The sequence below is a fragment of the Pezoporus wallicus genome, unplaced genomic scaffold (genome assembly GCF_028554395.1).
Source record: "Pezoporus wallicus isolate ANWC-B61680 ecotype Strahan unplaced genomic scaffold, APGP_CSIRO_Pwel_v1 contig_9123, whole genome shotgun sequence".
Taxonomy (NCBI): Eukaryota; Metazoa; Chordata; class Aves; order Psittaciformes; family Psittacidae; genus Pezoporus; species Pezoporus wallicus.
In genome coordinates, this window is record NW_026641571.1 from 146,530 (window position 1) to 161,589 (window position 15,060).

A 15,060-nucleotide genomic window follows, 5' to 3' on the forward strand; every position below is an offset into this window, starting at 1 on the left:
AAAGACCTGCTTTGGCTTTAGACAAAATTCATGCTTAGTGCTGCAGCTCTTCCCTTGCTGAGGGACCTTACACTGCCCTGAATCAGTTGAATACTGCATAGCTCCACTTCTTCCAGCTCTGGTCAAGTTCCTATCATGTTTACAAGCATTGGCACATAGCTATATAGGGCTGCTATCTCATAAAACCCTGAGTTATGGAGCAAATAAAGGTGATTTTTACTGCACATATGTTTCTGCCACTGACTTCTCCACTACATTTGCTTGATTTAAAAGCCAAAAGGATACTTCACTGTGTTACTGTCATACCCAAATAGCTTCTGTGACTAGGAGCTCTGCAAAGACCAGCCAGGACTCTCAACACTTCTCATACTGGGATAAACATGGTAACTGTAGAATGGGGGTGACAATTTTACTGGCACAAGAAATGGGACAAAACTTTAAACTACACTTCTCTGCAAGAACTCAATGATCTTAAAGGTCTTGTCCAACCTAAAGAGTTCTATGATTCTGTAACTTATTTATTAGCATATTGGGATAGAGGGCAAGTAAGCTTATGTTGAGAGTAGTTTAACCATTAAATACACCAGCTCAAGATCCATCTCTCTTTGTAGAAACATTAAGTACGAGCCAGTCTTGGCTTACTGTAAAAATAAGCCTCTTCACTCACACTTCCTGTGCTGCACATATAGGCTATGGCAACTAATTAAGGAAACCACAGTACTTACAGATAAAGAATGGGAGTGGGATGCCAGCACTATGCTGTAATGTGAAGGCTAACGTGACTCCATGCACTTAATCCTTCTTTTCTACTATGTCTTGCAATTATTATACATCAGCAACAGAAAAAATCTCCTCATCCCTATAATTACAGGGCAGCTTCAGCCCTTCATTTCATTTCTCTGATCCAAATACAACAGGCTGTTACCTTCCTACACGTTCAACTGCTTTCCTACCAACTTGCAGTAGCTGAAGTATTCATCCTGAACCCAGCCAACAAGAAAGAGCCTTGTGTTGAAGAACAACTTATGGACAAGGTGTTATCCTAACTTCCAGGGAGCTGGAAGTAGAAAGTAAAATCCTACTCTCAGCTACAGATTTCTCCTTATTCTATACATATACATGTATGTATAGAACATACATGTTCAGGATGTCTTTAAGAACTAAGCAAACTGATCCCCTAATCCTGCTAGGCTAATTTTTAAATCCAAAGCTGTACAAAGTCTTACCTGATTCCTTTTCAGCATCTGATTCTGAAACTTCATCTTCTTCAGCTTCTTCCTCCTCTTCAGAACTAGAACTGCTAGAGTCCTTGTTTTCTTCCTCCATCTCCATGGACTTCAGCGTGTCCTCCTCATACAGAATCTTCTCCTTGCTGCAAGACAGAGACATTTTAAGGACTACCAGGCAAGAGAGTTACTTCTGAGTTTTACTTCTCAGGAACACGCATGATTTGCCACATACAGAACAAACAAAAGGACAGAATCCATCGACAGGATCATCATCCCAGCACTTCAGCACTGCCCATTTTCCATAGATTCCAACACCAGTCTCACATTTCCTAAATTTGCTAGCCTTTCTCAACCCAAGGACATGTGGCTTCTCTTTTCCTAGTGCAACCCAACCATTGGCTGCGCTCTGGGCAATTTCAAAGGTGCAATTCTCAGCCCAGAGTTCAAACTGATGCTCAGCAAGAGCAGAAGCTGGGGTCCAAGCACCAGCCCCACTCCTTGTTCTACCACTCAGTAGAGATGTTAAGAAACAGTTTAAATGGTATTGCGAGAGCTCAAATTTAAAAGAAACCATGAAATGAACGTGAACACCACTGACTGCTAAGACAGGAACCTGGGCTCCCAGTACTCCCTGTGTAGATTCTTTACAACAAAGAGGAAAGACGTACTTGGGGAAGAGCCTGCTTTGAGGCTTGCCATTCATGTCAGCTTCAATCAGTTTATTCCTTGTCTCCTTCTCACTTCGCAACTGTCAGAAAGTCCAAGGAATGTGGAGAAAGAAGGAAAAGAGACATTTTAACAAACCTCCTGTGCACCTGGTAATGTCATTACCACAGCATAAGGTCATCCCACCCTCATGGATTTGTTTAACAAGCCAGTGTAACAGATGCACATCTGCAGGAGTGCTGGATGTCCTGGACTACAGCTCCACACCAGCATGTCCCTAGGTTCAAGATGCAATTTAATAACACCTTCAGTGAAGCTGGCAGCAGGGACCTGAAGCCAAATTCCATTTCCATAGCACTGCCCTGTATCTGCCCATGCAGACACAGCAGAGCACAGGGGGTCTGTCCACGCTGTTTGTATGCCCAGGAAATGAGGCTAAATTCAGCTTAAAATCTGCTCCCTTTGTAGCTATTCTTGATTTGCTCCCAGAGGAAAGCATTCCCTGCACAGGCAGCCAACGGATCTCCCATGAGGATGGGGGCACTTCCATGTCTCCCAAATGCCAGCATTAAGTCATGGCACAAGAATACCTGTGATCATCACAGCCACTGAAATATGCTGCCCAGAGAGCAGCAACATTCGTTTTTGTCACCAGTGATGGACAAAACAGTAACCAAACACTGGGATCAGCACCTTCCAGAGGCACAGACACAGCACAGGTAGAAAAAAAGACAGCAATCAGTGTCTCACTTCTAAGGCTGTCTCTGTGTCATGTCCAGCCTAGTTTTCTTTCTCCTTTGATAGGAACTGACAACAGGCACAAGCAGCAAAAGCTCTGCAAATTCTGAATGTGGGAGAAGCCACATGGAGTGCAGGCAAGGAGACAAGATTTAGGGTAGAACATGGTGCAAAACAGAATAAACTGCTGGAGCACAGTGAAGGGGAGTGCAGGAAAGAGCCTGCTCCATTCACAGGTTATTCAGAGATTGGGTGAAAAAAACCCAGACCCAAATGAATTGCTTCCAGCAAACAAAATCTCACCTTCCCTCCAATTACAGCAGCAAATCTTTTAGCAAGGATGGGATGTTGTTCTGCTACGAGCTTTAGATTAAAACAAACTGATTTGAGAAGCATTTTGGAAGTGAAATAATGTACTTGGAGGAATCACAGAACCCAGCCTGGTTTGGGTTGGAAGGGACCGTAAAGCTCGTCCAGTTCCACTCCCTTCCATGGGCAGGGACACCTTCCACTGGAGCAGGTTGAACTGCCTGCTGCAGCCTTCTCAAATGTACATGAAGTGATAAAAATGGCCCATGCCAAATGCACCAGATAAAATGGTGTGTTATTAAAAAAATCGTATCCACTAAAACCAAAGTGTGATTCAATGTGGATTCTTCTCTTCTATTTACTAAATGGAGAAGGCTTTTTATAGTGCTGCTACATAGAGCAAGGGGGTTGCCAGCCGCTGGGATGCAGGACTGGCAATTCTTGTCTCTGTTTTGCTGCTTGCTTTCTTTTCTACTGAGGAGTGCAGTGATCTGCAGCACCCCGGTGCAGTGAGATCGGAGGAAACCCAAACCACAACACTGATGGTATTTATCAACACCTCATTTAGGGAGAAGCTGATTAATTTGTAAGAAGTTGCAGTGAACGTTCAGGCTGCTATTTAGGGATGGCAGCAGCTGTGTTGTGAGTGGAGCTCCGGCTCTGCCACCCACATTGTCAGTTCCTCAAAATACTTCACTGGGTTTTATCAGCAATGTTCTCATTATGTCTGGTTCGGGATCCAGCCGGTTCAGTGATACTCAGTGATTGATTTTTGTTTCAGTAAGAAGGTTGGTTTGTTTTTCGAGAACACCCAAATGGGATAATTGCACAGGCCAGATGAAACAAGAAAAAGCACAATCCAACCCTGACTTTCTGACTTTTCTTTGATGGAGATATATTTCTGCTTTTCTTTTCTATGTCAGCTCTCTGCTTATAACCCCTTCCCATCTCTCCACTGCATTATGAAATGGCAATTTGAAATGGTTTTGAAACCACCATTTCTTTTAGTCCAGAATTCCCTGGAGTTTGCAGTTTCTTCTCACTCACTCAGAAGCCTCTCTGTTGTAAGCAAGGCAGACATGGCAAGGGATCTCTCAACAGTGACAGCAGACTTCCTTGGATGTAAACACAAAGTTGACTTGGGAAATAACTCAGTAAGAGCAGTTTGATGCTCGAGAGCTTACCAGCTAGCAAAAGGCACTGTAGCATTGTAATTCCGAAGATGAACTAGACATGCCTTACCAGTTTGCATAATTCTGTGTGTCAGCACCCTACCGACCTTGGTGCAGCCATCCAGTTTTCCAGATTTCTGGCTATTGGTGTAATTAAAGATTCCAAATGACTAACATTAAAAAAACAGCTGAGCCTCAGCTTCCTGCGTCTGTTGATGCCACATGTCTTAGAGAATACCCGTGCATGAAAAGGTAATTGGAGAGGTGGAAAATGATCTGCCAGAAACTCACCACAGTCTGTTTCTTCTGCAGCATTTCTAAATGCTCCACCAGTCCCTCATCAGCCACGTCGAACGGCGTCTGGCCCTGAGGCAAGGGGAGAAGACAAGAGGATATCCGATACAGCGTGGTGTTAGTATTCACCAGTGAAGAACAAAAGTGAACATGCTCCACACCCTCCCTCCCAAGCACTGAGTAACGTACTCTGCTTCACTCCAGAGTAGAGAAAGCCACACAACAGTGATGGTAGCTTCATGAGTCAATCCATGACCAGAGCAACCTTAATCATGGAAGGGCTGTTCCCTGATTGATGCTGCTCAAACCTAACAGCCAGGACTAATAGATCTGAGTTTCCAGGTTTCTATAAAAGGACACTCTTGTCTGATAAGGAATGTGAACAACTACTGTATCATTGTGTATTTGAACCTCCTGAAAGGCTGCCAGTCATCAGCAAGCCATTGTCATTGCATTAGATCAGTGGTGGGCAATAAAGTTGACATTAATCTGGCTATCAAACGATTGCACAAGCTGTGCCAACACCTGTACATACTAACCAGCTTGTTTCTGATGTCCATATCGCACAGGGCCTCAGCCAGGATGGAGCAAGCTTCCTTTACTCCCCAGTGTGCAGCAGCATGGAGCGGCGTCCAGCCATCACTGTCCTGGACATTCAAATTAAACCCAGCTTGGATCAAGAGCCTGAGGAAAGAAGCAATATTGATTTCTGCCCATCCGAGAATGGCTTCTCGACACGGCCGAGTTCACACCATGAGCCACAGGGTACTAGCAAGGTCTACAATCAGCCTGTAGTTTCTTGTTTATTCACCTCAGCAACATCCTACTTGATGGGCTTGCTACTGCAACAGGAAAGAGCAGTAAATGAACAGTGACTTCACTGTAAAACCTGATGGATGTGTCTAACTGATAAGGTTCCCTTCCAGCACATCCTAAATGGGGAGAACACCTTAATTTCCAACCTGATGTCAGTGACCCAGGCTGAACTCCTGCTTTGATGGACAAGACATCAGACTTGCTCGGCACTAAGCAAACACGCCTGCTGACTGCCATCTCCATAACAAGGAGCCAAGCCCAGTACCTGGCAGAAAAAGGACATTTGGTAACTGGAGCTCAGTCCTGGCTCTACCAGAGAGCCAGGCCACACTGCAGGAATGGTCCCTGAGGAGATGGTGCCTGGTAACACGCAGTGACATTACTGCGACTGACAGATGTGAAATGTGCAGGTTAAAAACCCCACATTTGGGTTAAATAACCTGAAATGCATTTTTGCAGACTAGTCCTCGCACACCCTGACATTACATAGAGTGTTTCATAGCATGTGGAGCTTGAACATTTCAAACCAAAGCAAATAGAAGAGAGTCAACTGCAGTCTGAAGCTTCACAGACACATGCCTGTTATACCAGTGATCAGATGGAAGTACTGAGCAGCTCACAGATCAAAACTATTATCCAAGTTGCTTAAGTACTAAAGAACATCCATAGGGAATTCTGCAAGTCCAGTAAAACTGCTATTGAAAATCTCCATTGTGGGTAATTCCATAACCAGAGGCACCTTCCTGCAGCACAAGGGAAATCCAGCACAGCCCCAGAGTGGCAGCAGTTCCCAGGTTGGAAGCTCCTGCAGCCTTACACCAATGTGTTACTGTGCTAAATAAAACCCAGTCACACTCTAGCAGCAGTGTTTCTCTGTGAAGGAGGATGAATTAGATGCTGACTTTACACTGATTTTCCAGCTGGCAAAAGTGGGGAACAGAGCTGCTGAGAGCCTCAAGGTCACAAATTCCACATCTCAGTTGAGAGTTGGTGAGCTCCTGGCTCTCAGCCCCTTTGGTTTAAGTCACTGAAGCTGTCTATGTGAACCTACAGATAAATATACACCAGAGTGAAACAATGCAGCTTTCTGTGAGATCTGTTTATCATTATAACAATTAATGGCAAGGAGCAGCTGTCCAGAAGTGAGTCACCCTGCAGGCAGTGAATACTCATTGGGGAGTACTGGATATACAACCCTCCACTGAAAGTCCTTGGGACCAACACCTCAAATTCAGCAGACAGTACATTTCTAGTCCACATAAGCTGTGTTACATTACTGTTCTTGGGCATGGTACAGGCACAGACAGCTTATAACTCAATTATGAGCTTTAAAGAAAGAATACAAATAGGAAACAGAGAACAAAATGACTAGAGCTTGGTAAGAAACAGCTCTTACACATCAAGTCATGCCACTTAAAACTATGAAATCAAGGCTCAAGATAGATGAACGCTTCCAGAAAGGATTTTAATGTGGAAAATAGAGTAACCTTGCTGATGTTTATGGGCAGCTCCACCCAGACATAAAGAGTAGAGAAGAAAGCTTTATTGTTGGGAACCTTAACTCGACCTTACCTGTGAAAATATTAATGCTTTATGACCAATAAAAACTACATTGGGCGAGTTTCTGCTCTTAAGCAGCTTGTTTGTGCCAGAGCAGTAGAAGCAGAAGTGTTACATGTGGGAATCCCTTTGTCACTGCTGACGGCTGCAGGAGCAGTAGAATTAAGGAGCAGAGGACAGTGAGCTAGGGGTGGATGCTGCACTCTTCCACCATACAGGTCATGCAAGCTGTTGGGATGTGACTGCCATTCAGCATGCATCGTCACTTTGTAGGCTCAAATCTCTTTATGACACAAATTTCTCTCACCTATAAAGCTAGAGGTGTTCCTCACAAAAACCAGCCCTAATTCACTGCACCAGCCCTGGGCAGGAGCTCCTACCTCATGACTTCAGAGTAGCCCTTCGCCGCAGCGACGTGAAGAGCCGTGGCACCCGTGCGAGGCTGCTTTGGATCCTCAATCCTCCCACTGTTCAGCCACTGTCGGGCATCCTGCAGCATCTGCTGCTCCTCTTCTTTTCTTGCCAGGTCTAGGTCTACACCTAAGGGTGAAGCACAGAGTAAGAGCTTGTGAAGTGAATGCTCTCACAGGCTTGTTAAGCTTACCCTGTTTCATTTGCTGTGCAATGTTACTAAATTATTTGTATCCTTCCACAAAAATATCAGCAAAAGCATCTTCCAGGAGTTGGAGAACTCCTGCAGCAGTGCCAGCACCTCAAAGCTGTCTGACTTAAAAACCTGGAAGTTGAGCCACTGGCTGCAAACCAGCCCCCCTAACAGCTCAGCTGTGAGCTCTGGGTAGAAGGGCTGCATTCTGAATACACAGTGTCCTAAACTGAAACAACCGAGTCACAAACAACAGCTTAACACACTGAATTAACTACAGTGAGAGCATAATGAGTATCATCTACAGTGAAGATCTGGAGAGATGATCCTAAGGCATCTCCTGCAAGAGCAGCATGGCCCCAGCTGTATGGTCACTCAAAAGTCAGTGCAATCTGCGGGCTACATTGAGGTCATGTAAGGATGATCTAGCAATCAGAAGCTCCATACAAGGCTGATCAGCTTAGAGCTCACTGTCTCAGGAAGAAAACATGAAGGAGAAGATGAGAAATCTCAACAATCAAGGGTGCTGAAGAGCAACTGCCCCCAGGGATTAGTTCTTTCAGTCTAACAATGATGTGACTCCAAATTAAATTATGGCGCATTGGGTTTAATAGAGAACAAAAGAAAACACCAACTCAGAGCCTGAGCTGGGAAACCCACTGCCACAGGATGCTGCAAAGATTAGAAACACAATTGGCTTCAGGACAACAATTAGACAAATTTGTAGTTATTAAGCATAATGCCATGCCTCCCAGGAAGGACTGCACAGGTTCATGGAAGAGAAAGCCATGGGGGATTCACGAGTACACACAGGCTCATCTGGTTCAGGAATTCCTTGAGGCCAGGAATGCTGGAGCCTGGGAAGGGGAATCATACATTCTTGTCCTGCTGTTGCAGTGTGCAGCAGGCATCTGCTTACAGCTATTGCTGAAGACAGGCTGCAGAGCTGGATGCTTATTTAAAGTTCATACCACATTTACTCCAGTAGTTATGATCCTTCCAAACTGTGTCAATGGGAAGCTTCTTGGTGGAAACAGATGGTTGTTTCAGGGCATCTTAGCAGGATGCCACTAACGTGGTGAAGTGATGAAGAAGCCCAGCAGAATCCCATGAAGTGTCAGAACAAATGTCTGCAGCTGAGGCAGAATTACTGCCTTAACGTCCTGTGTGGTTCCAACCATGTTATTACCAAGATCAGGGTCGAGACCATCTAAGGAACCTGAAGGTGCACAAGTCCATGGGACCTGAAGAGATGCATCCATGGGACGGAGGGAACTAAGAAGTTAAGGTGAAGTTCCCACTGACTGGAAAATGGGAAACATAACCCCCATTTTTAAACAGGGAAACAAGGAAGACACAGGGAATAGGCTGAGGTTACAGCATTGGTGGACAAGGGAAGAGTGACTCATGTCATCTACCTTGGCTTCTTCAAAGCATCTGACGCTGTCCCACAGGACAGCTAAACTGGAGAGGCATGGATTTCATGGATGGACCATTTGGTGGATAAGCAATTGGCTAGATGGTTGCATTCAGAGGCTTGGGATCAATGGCTTGATGTCCAAGTGGAGATCAGTGATGAGTGGTGTTCCTCAGGAATCGGTACTGGAACCAGCAGAAAAGCTGGAGAGGGGCTCTTGGAAAGGGCTTGTAGGGACAGGCCAAGGGGAATGGCTTTAACCTGCCAGAGGGGAGACTGAGCTGAGCTCTTAGGCAGAAGCTCTTCCCTGTGAGGGTGCTGAGGCGCTGGCACAGGGTGCCCAGAGAAGCTGTGGCTGCCCCATCCCTGGCAGTGTTTAAGGCCAGGTTGTATGGGGCTTGGAGCAAGCTGCTCTAGTGGAAGGGGTCCCTGCCCGTGGCAGAGATGATTCTGCAGGGACAGCATGGAGAGCAGCCCCTCATACCTGAAGAGAAAGGGGAAATGGCAGAGCAGGTGAGCTGCACAAGAAGTCTAGGGAAGGATCAGGATAAAGCAAATCACTCCAGGCCCGGCATACTCATTTCCTGGTTGCTACTCTTGCAGGACTGTAAATCTCACCTCTGTATTATCAAGTCTCAGTGAAACAAGACCTTTCACTGACACCAGAGGTCAGAACAAAATATCACTTTAAAAGCAAAGAGATCTAATGAATTAGATTTCAGTACCGTGGTGTCTTGCTTTGAAGAATCCTAAGGACAGAGGCTGCACACCACAAACCTTCTGCATCTGTTCCACTGTTCTGATACCAAACAAAATCTGTCTGCTGCCTCCTGGGCCAGATTGCAGATCTCTTCACCTACAGACAGTAAGCCAACAGAATCTTCTTATAGGGGGTCTTAGAGGTCTCACACTACTGATTTACCTTGTTTCTTTACTTGTTCCAGAAGCAGGTCCTTCATGGCTGCTTCCTCTGCGATGTCTGACGGGACCTCACCTTCACTGTTCACAGCTGCCACGTTGGCTCCATGACTAATTAAGAACCTGTGGGATCGAGACCCATACCAATGTGTTAGACCTTGTGTGCAGGCTTCCAGGGCAACCAGTTCACTAAATCAAGCAGCAGAGCAAGATACTTGGCTTTCAAATTCAAGTTCCACTACCAAATGAGTACCTTACCCTTACCAAATTTCCAAGCTAAAAAAGTTCATTGTTAAATGCAAGGTCCCTGGTCAGTGGCTCACAGTTGTTGTTTCTCTCTAGATATTCAAATATGCTAGTCTTGCACTAATCTGCCTGATATAGTTACCAGTATGCAAATTTGGGTAACTTTGATATGTGTCTGGTGTGACTGGTAAAGAATAACATCATCTTTCACTTGAAGAACTACGATTTGGGAAGAAGAAAAAGCAAACTGATAAAGGATCGTCCAAAGAGCTGACAATTGCTCTTGGAGGAGTACAACACCCAGAAATAAGTGAGCCACAGAAGATGGCTCATTGGTTTTGTTTAGAATATACTGTAGAGGACTATCTTGAGAAATACTACTGTTTTTCCTTATTCTTCTAACCTATAATGCAGCCTTTACCTGGGAAAAATTATTTCATTTGTGAAACTACCATTTATATTTGCCTGTTCTTTGCTTCCAGTTATTCTAGGACCCCAGGTTGCACTCTCAGAGCAACTTTGCTGGTGCACAACGAGTAGTGTGGTATCAGAATCTTCTTTGGGACAAACCAACTGTGAGTCCTTTGTGATTGTAATGAACACTCAGATCATACGCAGAATGTTATTTCAAACCCTGGAATCAGAAACTGTGCCAAGAAGAGTCAAATCTTTGTTGGGAGTCACTTATAGCACGTTACTGCTTTGCTTTAAACATCTACTGGACAAAAATCTGTTGTATTTACTGTCTCTTCTTTCATGTCTATTACAGGTTTGTTCTCTCTAGATTATCTCATCTCTCTATGAGAAGCCACAGAATTTTACCTGGTTATATCCAAGCTGAGTCCAGTACCTTGCATTGTAAACAGAACAACAAATAAAAGAAGATAATGCTCCAGCTGTAAGTGGGTTAAGTAACAAACAGTTACTTTTATCTACTTCTGCACCTCGTGTCAGGCAGGATGCAAGAAACAGACACATGTGATCTGAATTTGAAGAAAGAACCAATGCTGTTGGAATATTGGTGTGTGGAGCCCAGAACATTGCATTGCTCTCTCCAGTCTCCACACAACTGCAGCACTGCTCACATAAGCCTGCCCATGGTAAGAAAACATAGTTGCTTTCCAAAGCCTCAAAACAAGGGTAAGCACCAGTGCATCCCCTTTGCAACTGCTTTAGTACACCATATATCTCCTTTTTGGGGTTCAGCATTGCTTCCCAAGACACTGTGTAAGCCTTAGAGCATCAGTTGCTGGTGTTCCTGCTCTGAAGAGGAAGACCTGGAAAGTGTTATAAATACCCAGAAGAGCCTGAAACTCACTCACTCTGCTATGTTCAGATAGCCACACGAGGCCACGGCATGAAGAGGGGTCCAGCCCTCGTTGTCTTGCTGGTTGACATCAGCTCCATTTTCTACAAGGAACTTCACCATGTCCAGGTTCTCATCTATACAGGCCTGAGGGAGAAGGGGAAGGGGGACGTCCAGGGAGGGAAGGGTTGAAGAGAAAAGGAAGAGAGTAAAGAAGTGTTGGTGTTAAATCAAGTGTAAAACCTCTGTGTGCAGCTCCCTGGCAGCAGGGGATGTCCTGGGCTGTGTTTCCCACTAACGCACCTTTGAAGGCATCACACTTTTGGTATCCTGAACTGGTGACCTAAAATAAATTCATTTCAGAACTTTCAAAAATTAATTGTAACTCAGAGAGTCCCCAGGAGGACAACCTCGAAATGTGCTCCAGCTTCACTGCTCACCCACTGCTCCGTTTCCTTCCTCTCTGCCACACTGTTAGCTTGCTGGAGTGAGGACGCACTGTAAAATGATATATCTGCATTAGTTTTAGGTATGGCATCAAATTCCTCTAAGCAAGGCAAGCCATGTATTTATTTAGATTCACTGTTCCCTCCGAATGTCAATGAAATGACATCGTAACATTGAACAACGTGAGATACCATTAGTGGTAGGGATGAGCAGGGAAAGCGTGAGCTCAAGGAGCCTCGGTAAAGCAGAACATCTGTATATGGATGCTGTCCTTCCCAGGTGAACCATAGCAGGAGCAGGATTTTAAAGGGGTTAAGAACATCTTTATTCAGCAGGATCTATTCATTTTCCTGAATATAACAAAGCCCAACTTTCCCTGTTAGCTCCACAGACCCTGTGAGCTACTGAGAATGACAACCCTTTATTAGCTGCTGCATTAATTCCAGAGCCTGCATCCACAGAGCCCTGCCAGCTTTGAAGTTGCCAGAAGAAAACCTAGCTAGATTTTCAAGTCTCAGCAGTTCTGTTGGGTGGAATTCCTCCTTCCTCAAATTCCTGGCTACAGCACGTTCAGTGCTGCGTTTACAGTTGAGTGGAGGCTGCTATTTAAAGGGTGAGCTGGCAATTTAATACATACATCCCAATGCATGTGCCTCAGCTGAGAAGCACCAAGCAGGACCAGGAAGCCTTTACTGCATGTCTATCTACAGACAAAAACCTAGTTCCTCATTACCAGCTTGGGTGAAATTCCTCCAAAATCTCAGCACTGGATCCTTTTGCACAGCTTGATGTGGGCACATCTATGAGTCTGAGCATGCTTCTAGAGCAAGCAGCCCCAGCAACCCATTCCTATCCGAGCAAGTAATGGAAATGAGGAACTTGTCTCTAAGCAGCACAGGAGACAACCCTGTATTATCCAACATGTTCATCCATGCTGCACTTCAAAGGAAAGGCCTGCCCTACACCAGGACATCGACATCCAACACTTGCTATTTCCACTGCAAGCACAAGCTCCAAGCAGCCTTCAACCCGCACACACCAGCTACTTCTACATTTGCTTAGTTTACAAGCAGCCCTGCAACAGACTTAAGTGTTTAAATCCCTATGAAAGCACCCTCCAGAATACCACCTCCTTGTACAGTGACTTGGCAAACATGAGAACATGGAGGGCACATCCACAGCACTAGGAAAGGAGGCCCCAGGAGCAGACTTAGGCACCCAAGTCCCACCTGAGCCTGTGCTGAAGTGTTAATGTGTTCCCTGGCCCTGTTCTAGACTGGTGTCCCTTCACCTCTGCCAGAAAAGCACAAGTATAATGCTAGAAATAGTTTACTACAGAGACTGATCCTAACATAGAATGGATGAACTTGCCCCTAGGTTGGCTCCATCCGTTCTGCTTGCTCTGTCACCACTCTCCCACCCTATTTCAGACAGCAGAACTATAAAAAAACACAGTCAGAAAAACCCCAACCTCCCCAAAACAAAACTCTTGGGGACTGCAGAGCCTCACACTGGGGTTGGGGGAGTCCCAGGTCCAAGCACAATGGGGTAGGACAGTGTTAGGTCTGAGCAATGTGGATGCAAAGTTGGCTCTACCACCAGCTTCAGATCATTTCAATCATCTGGTCTAAGCCCCTGCTCAAAATCCGATCTTAGATCCACTTGCTCAGGGCCTGCTCCAGATCATTCTTACTGTCTACGAGGATGAAGACTCCATGGGCCCTGTGCCAGTGCTTCACCATCCTCTCGGTGGGCTGATTTTCTTACTGTCTAATCAGGATTTTCCTTGCTGCACTTACACCCCCTGCTACAGTCGTACAGATGCAGCCTCCACGTCTCAGCAGGTGATGAGAGCAGGAAACACAAGCCAAATACCCCTACTACAGAGGGGAATTAGCGTGTCCCTAATATGCATGTGATTAATTTTTAAGACACATTCCAGAAGGGATCCATTCCTGAGTATCCCTAACAAATCTATTAGAGGCTCCTGTCCATACCAGCACATTCAAACACAGCAGGAAGGTAACGTATGCAATGCACAGAGGTGGACGTGGAGATGCAGAGGAACATCATAATCCCTCTTCCATTCAAGAGGCAATTCTTTGGGAACTGGAGTCTGAGCCTGCAGAAGCTGGAGCTAACCTGTATTTACTGCCACCCACATTGCTTGGGATGCACTTCAAGCTCCCCCCCAAACACAGCTCAAGTAAGTGACACTTACAATCTTATTGATGAGTTATTTCCTTTTCCCCCACGAACAGTTCACCCACCCCTGGTTTCTGTTGAGCACAACCACTTCTGCCTAACGCTCTAGAGCCTGAAAGAAGCATTTTATCAGCATGGCTCTGCCCAAGCACCAAGGCAGAGGGTTCATGCCTGTGCATACTCACTGCTCTGCTCTATTTGCTTAGGTATTACCTGCAGCTTGAGTGTAAATCTAAATTTAGCCTGAAGAATGCCTCTATATGGTGAGCTTTGGACGGATTTGATAAAGAATTATGTTTACATGGTTTATCATTTCAGCCACTCAAATGCACCACTACATCTGCACCTACTGGGAACTGCCAAGGGAAAGGAGCAGTTCTTGCTCAAACCACTGGATACACTGGACTCTAAAATTAAGTATCTGTTTAGACGAATAGAAGAGCCCCCTCTTTATTGGCCTTGTCGCTCTGCTGGTCCTCGTCTCGGGTGGTTCCCACGGAATGCATGCTGGAAACAGAAGGGATAATGGGATCAACCCCACCTGTTCCTACACAGAAACCTGCAGTAACCTGACTCGCCTGGCTCCTGAGGAGATAGAAGTGACCAAGCTCCACGGGTGCTGGCACTCGCTCCTTCCCTAAGGGAACTGTAACGCACTTCAGGCTGCTTGCATGCAAAGCCAAGTGCAAAGGTGTAGTAAGTCCTTCTGGGAGCAGCCACATACCACCATCACCCCACCCTTGTGCACCTACATACCAAGGCAAGCTGCTGCTCAAGTTGTGTCATCAGGCAGCGTGACACAGCTGGGCAAATATTGATTTCACAATCAGTGAGTGCCACAGGAGAACAGAAATGAGCCCAGAGGCAAGCAGCAGGAACAGACGAAATGACCTGAGGCTGGGTGAACGTGAGCAGGTAGAGCTGTCTGCCTGCCCCAGAGAGTGAAATGCAAGGATTTGCTGCACTTTGGTAATATTTATAGAATCCCAGCCTGGTTTGGGTTGGAAGAGACCTTAAAGCTCATCCAGCTCCAGCCCCTGCCACTGGCAGGGAAACCTTCCACTATAGAGCAGGCTGCTCCAAGCTCCATCCAACGTGGCCTCAGAGAGTGAAGTTCATCTGGCAAAGCAAAA

At 45.6% G+C, this 15,060-nt stretch overlaps 1 protein-coding gene across 5 annotated transcripts in view; it reads right to left on the minus strand.

The window, feature by feature from the left end:
* Positions 1 to 15,060, minus strand: part of PPP1R12B (protein phosphatase 1 regulatory subunit 12B) — a 99,912-nt gene that overhangs the window by 62,677 nt on the left and 22,175 nt on the right. For all 5 annotated transcript variants that reach the window (XM_057424448.1, XM_057424449.1, XM_057424451.1 and 2 more), the window contains exons 2-8: positions 11,292 to 11,422; positions 9,728 to 9,846; positions 7,165 to 7,324; positions 4,948 to 5,092; positions 4,406 to 4,480; positions 1,898 to 1,977; positions 1,227 to 1,372 (exon numbers count right to left, since the gene is read on the minus strand). In XM_057424448.1, coding sequence (XP_057280431.1) covers positions 1,227 to 1,372; positions 1,898 to 1,977; positions 4,406 to 4,480; positions 4,948 to 5,092; positions 7,165 to 7,324; positions 9,728 to 9,846; positions 11,292 to 11,422 — 856 coding nt within the window. The remainder of the gene's footprint in view (positions 1 to 1,226; positions 1,373 to 1,897; positions 1,978 to 4,405; positions 4,481 to 4,947; positions 5,093 to 7,164; positions 7,325 to 9,727; positions 9,847 to 11,291; positions 11,423 to 15,060) is intronic.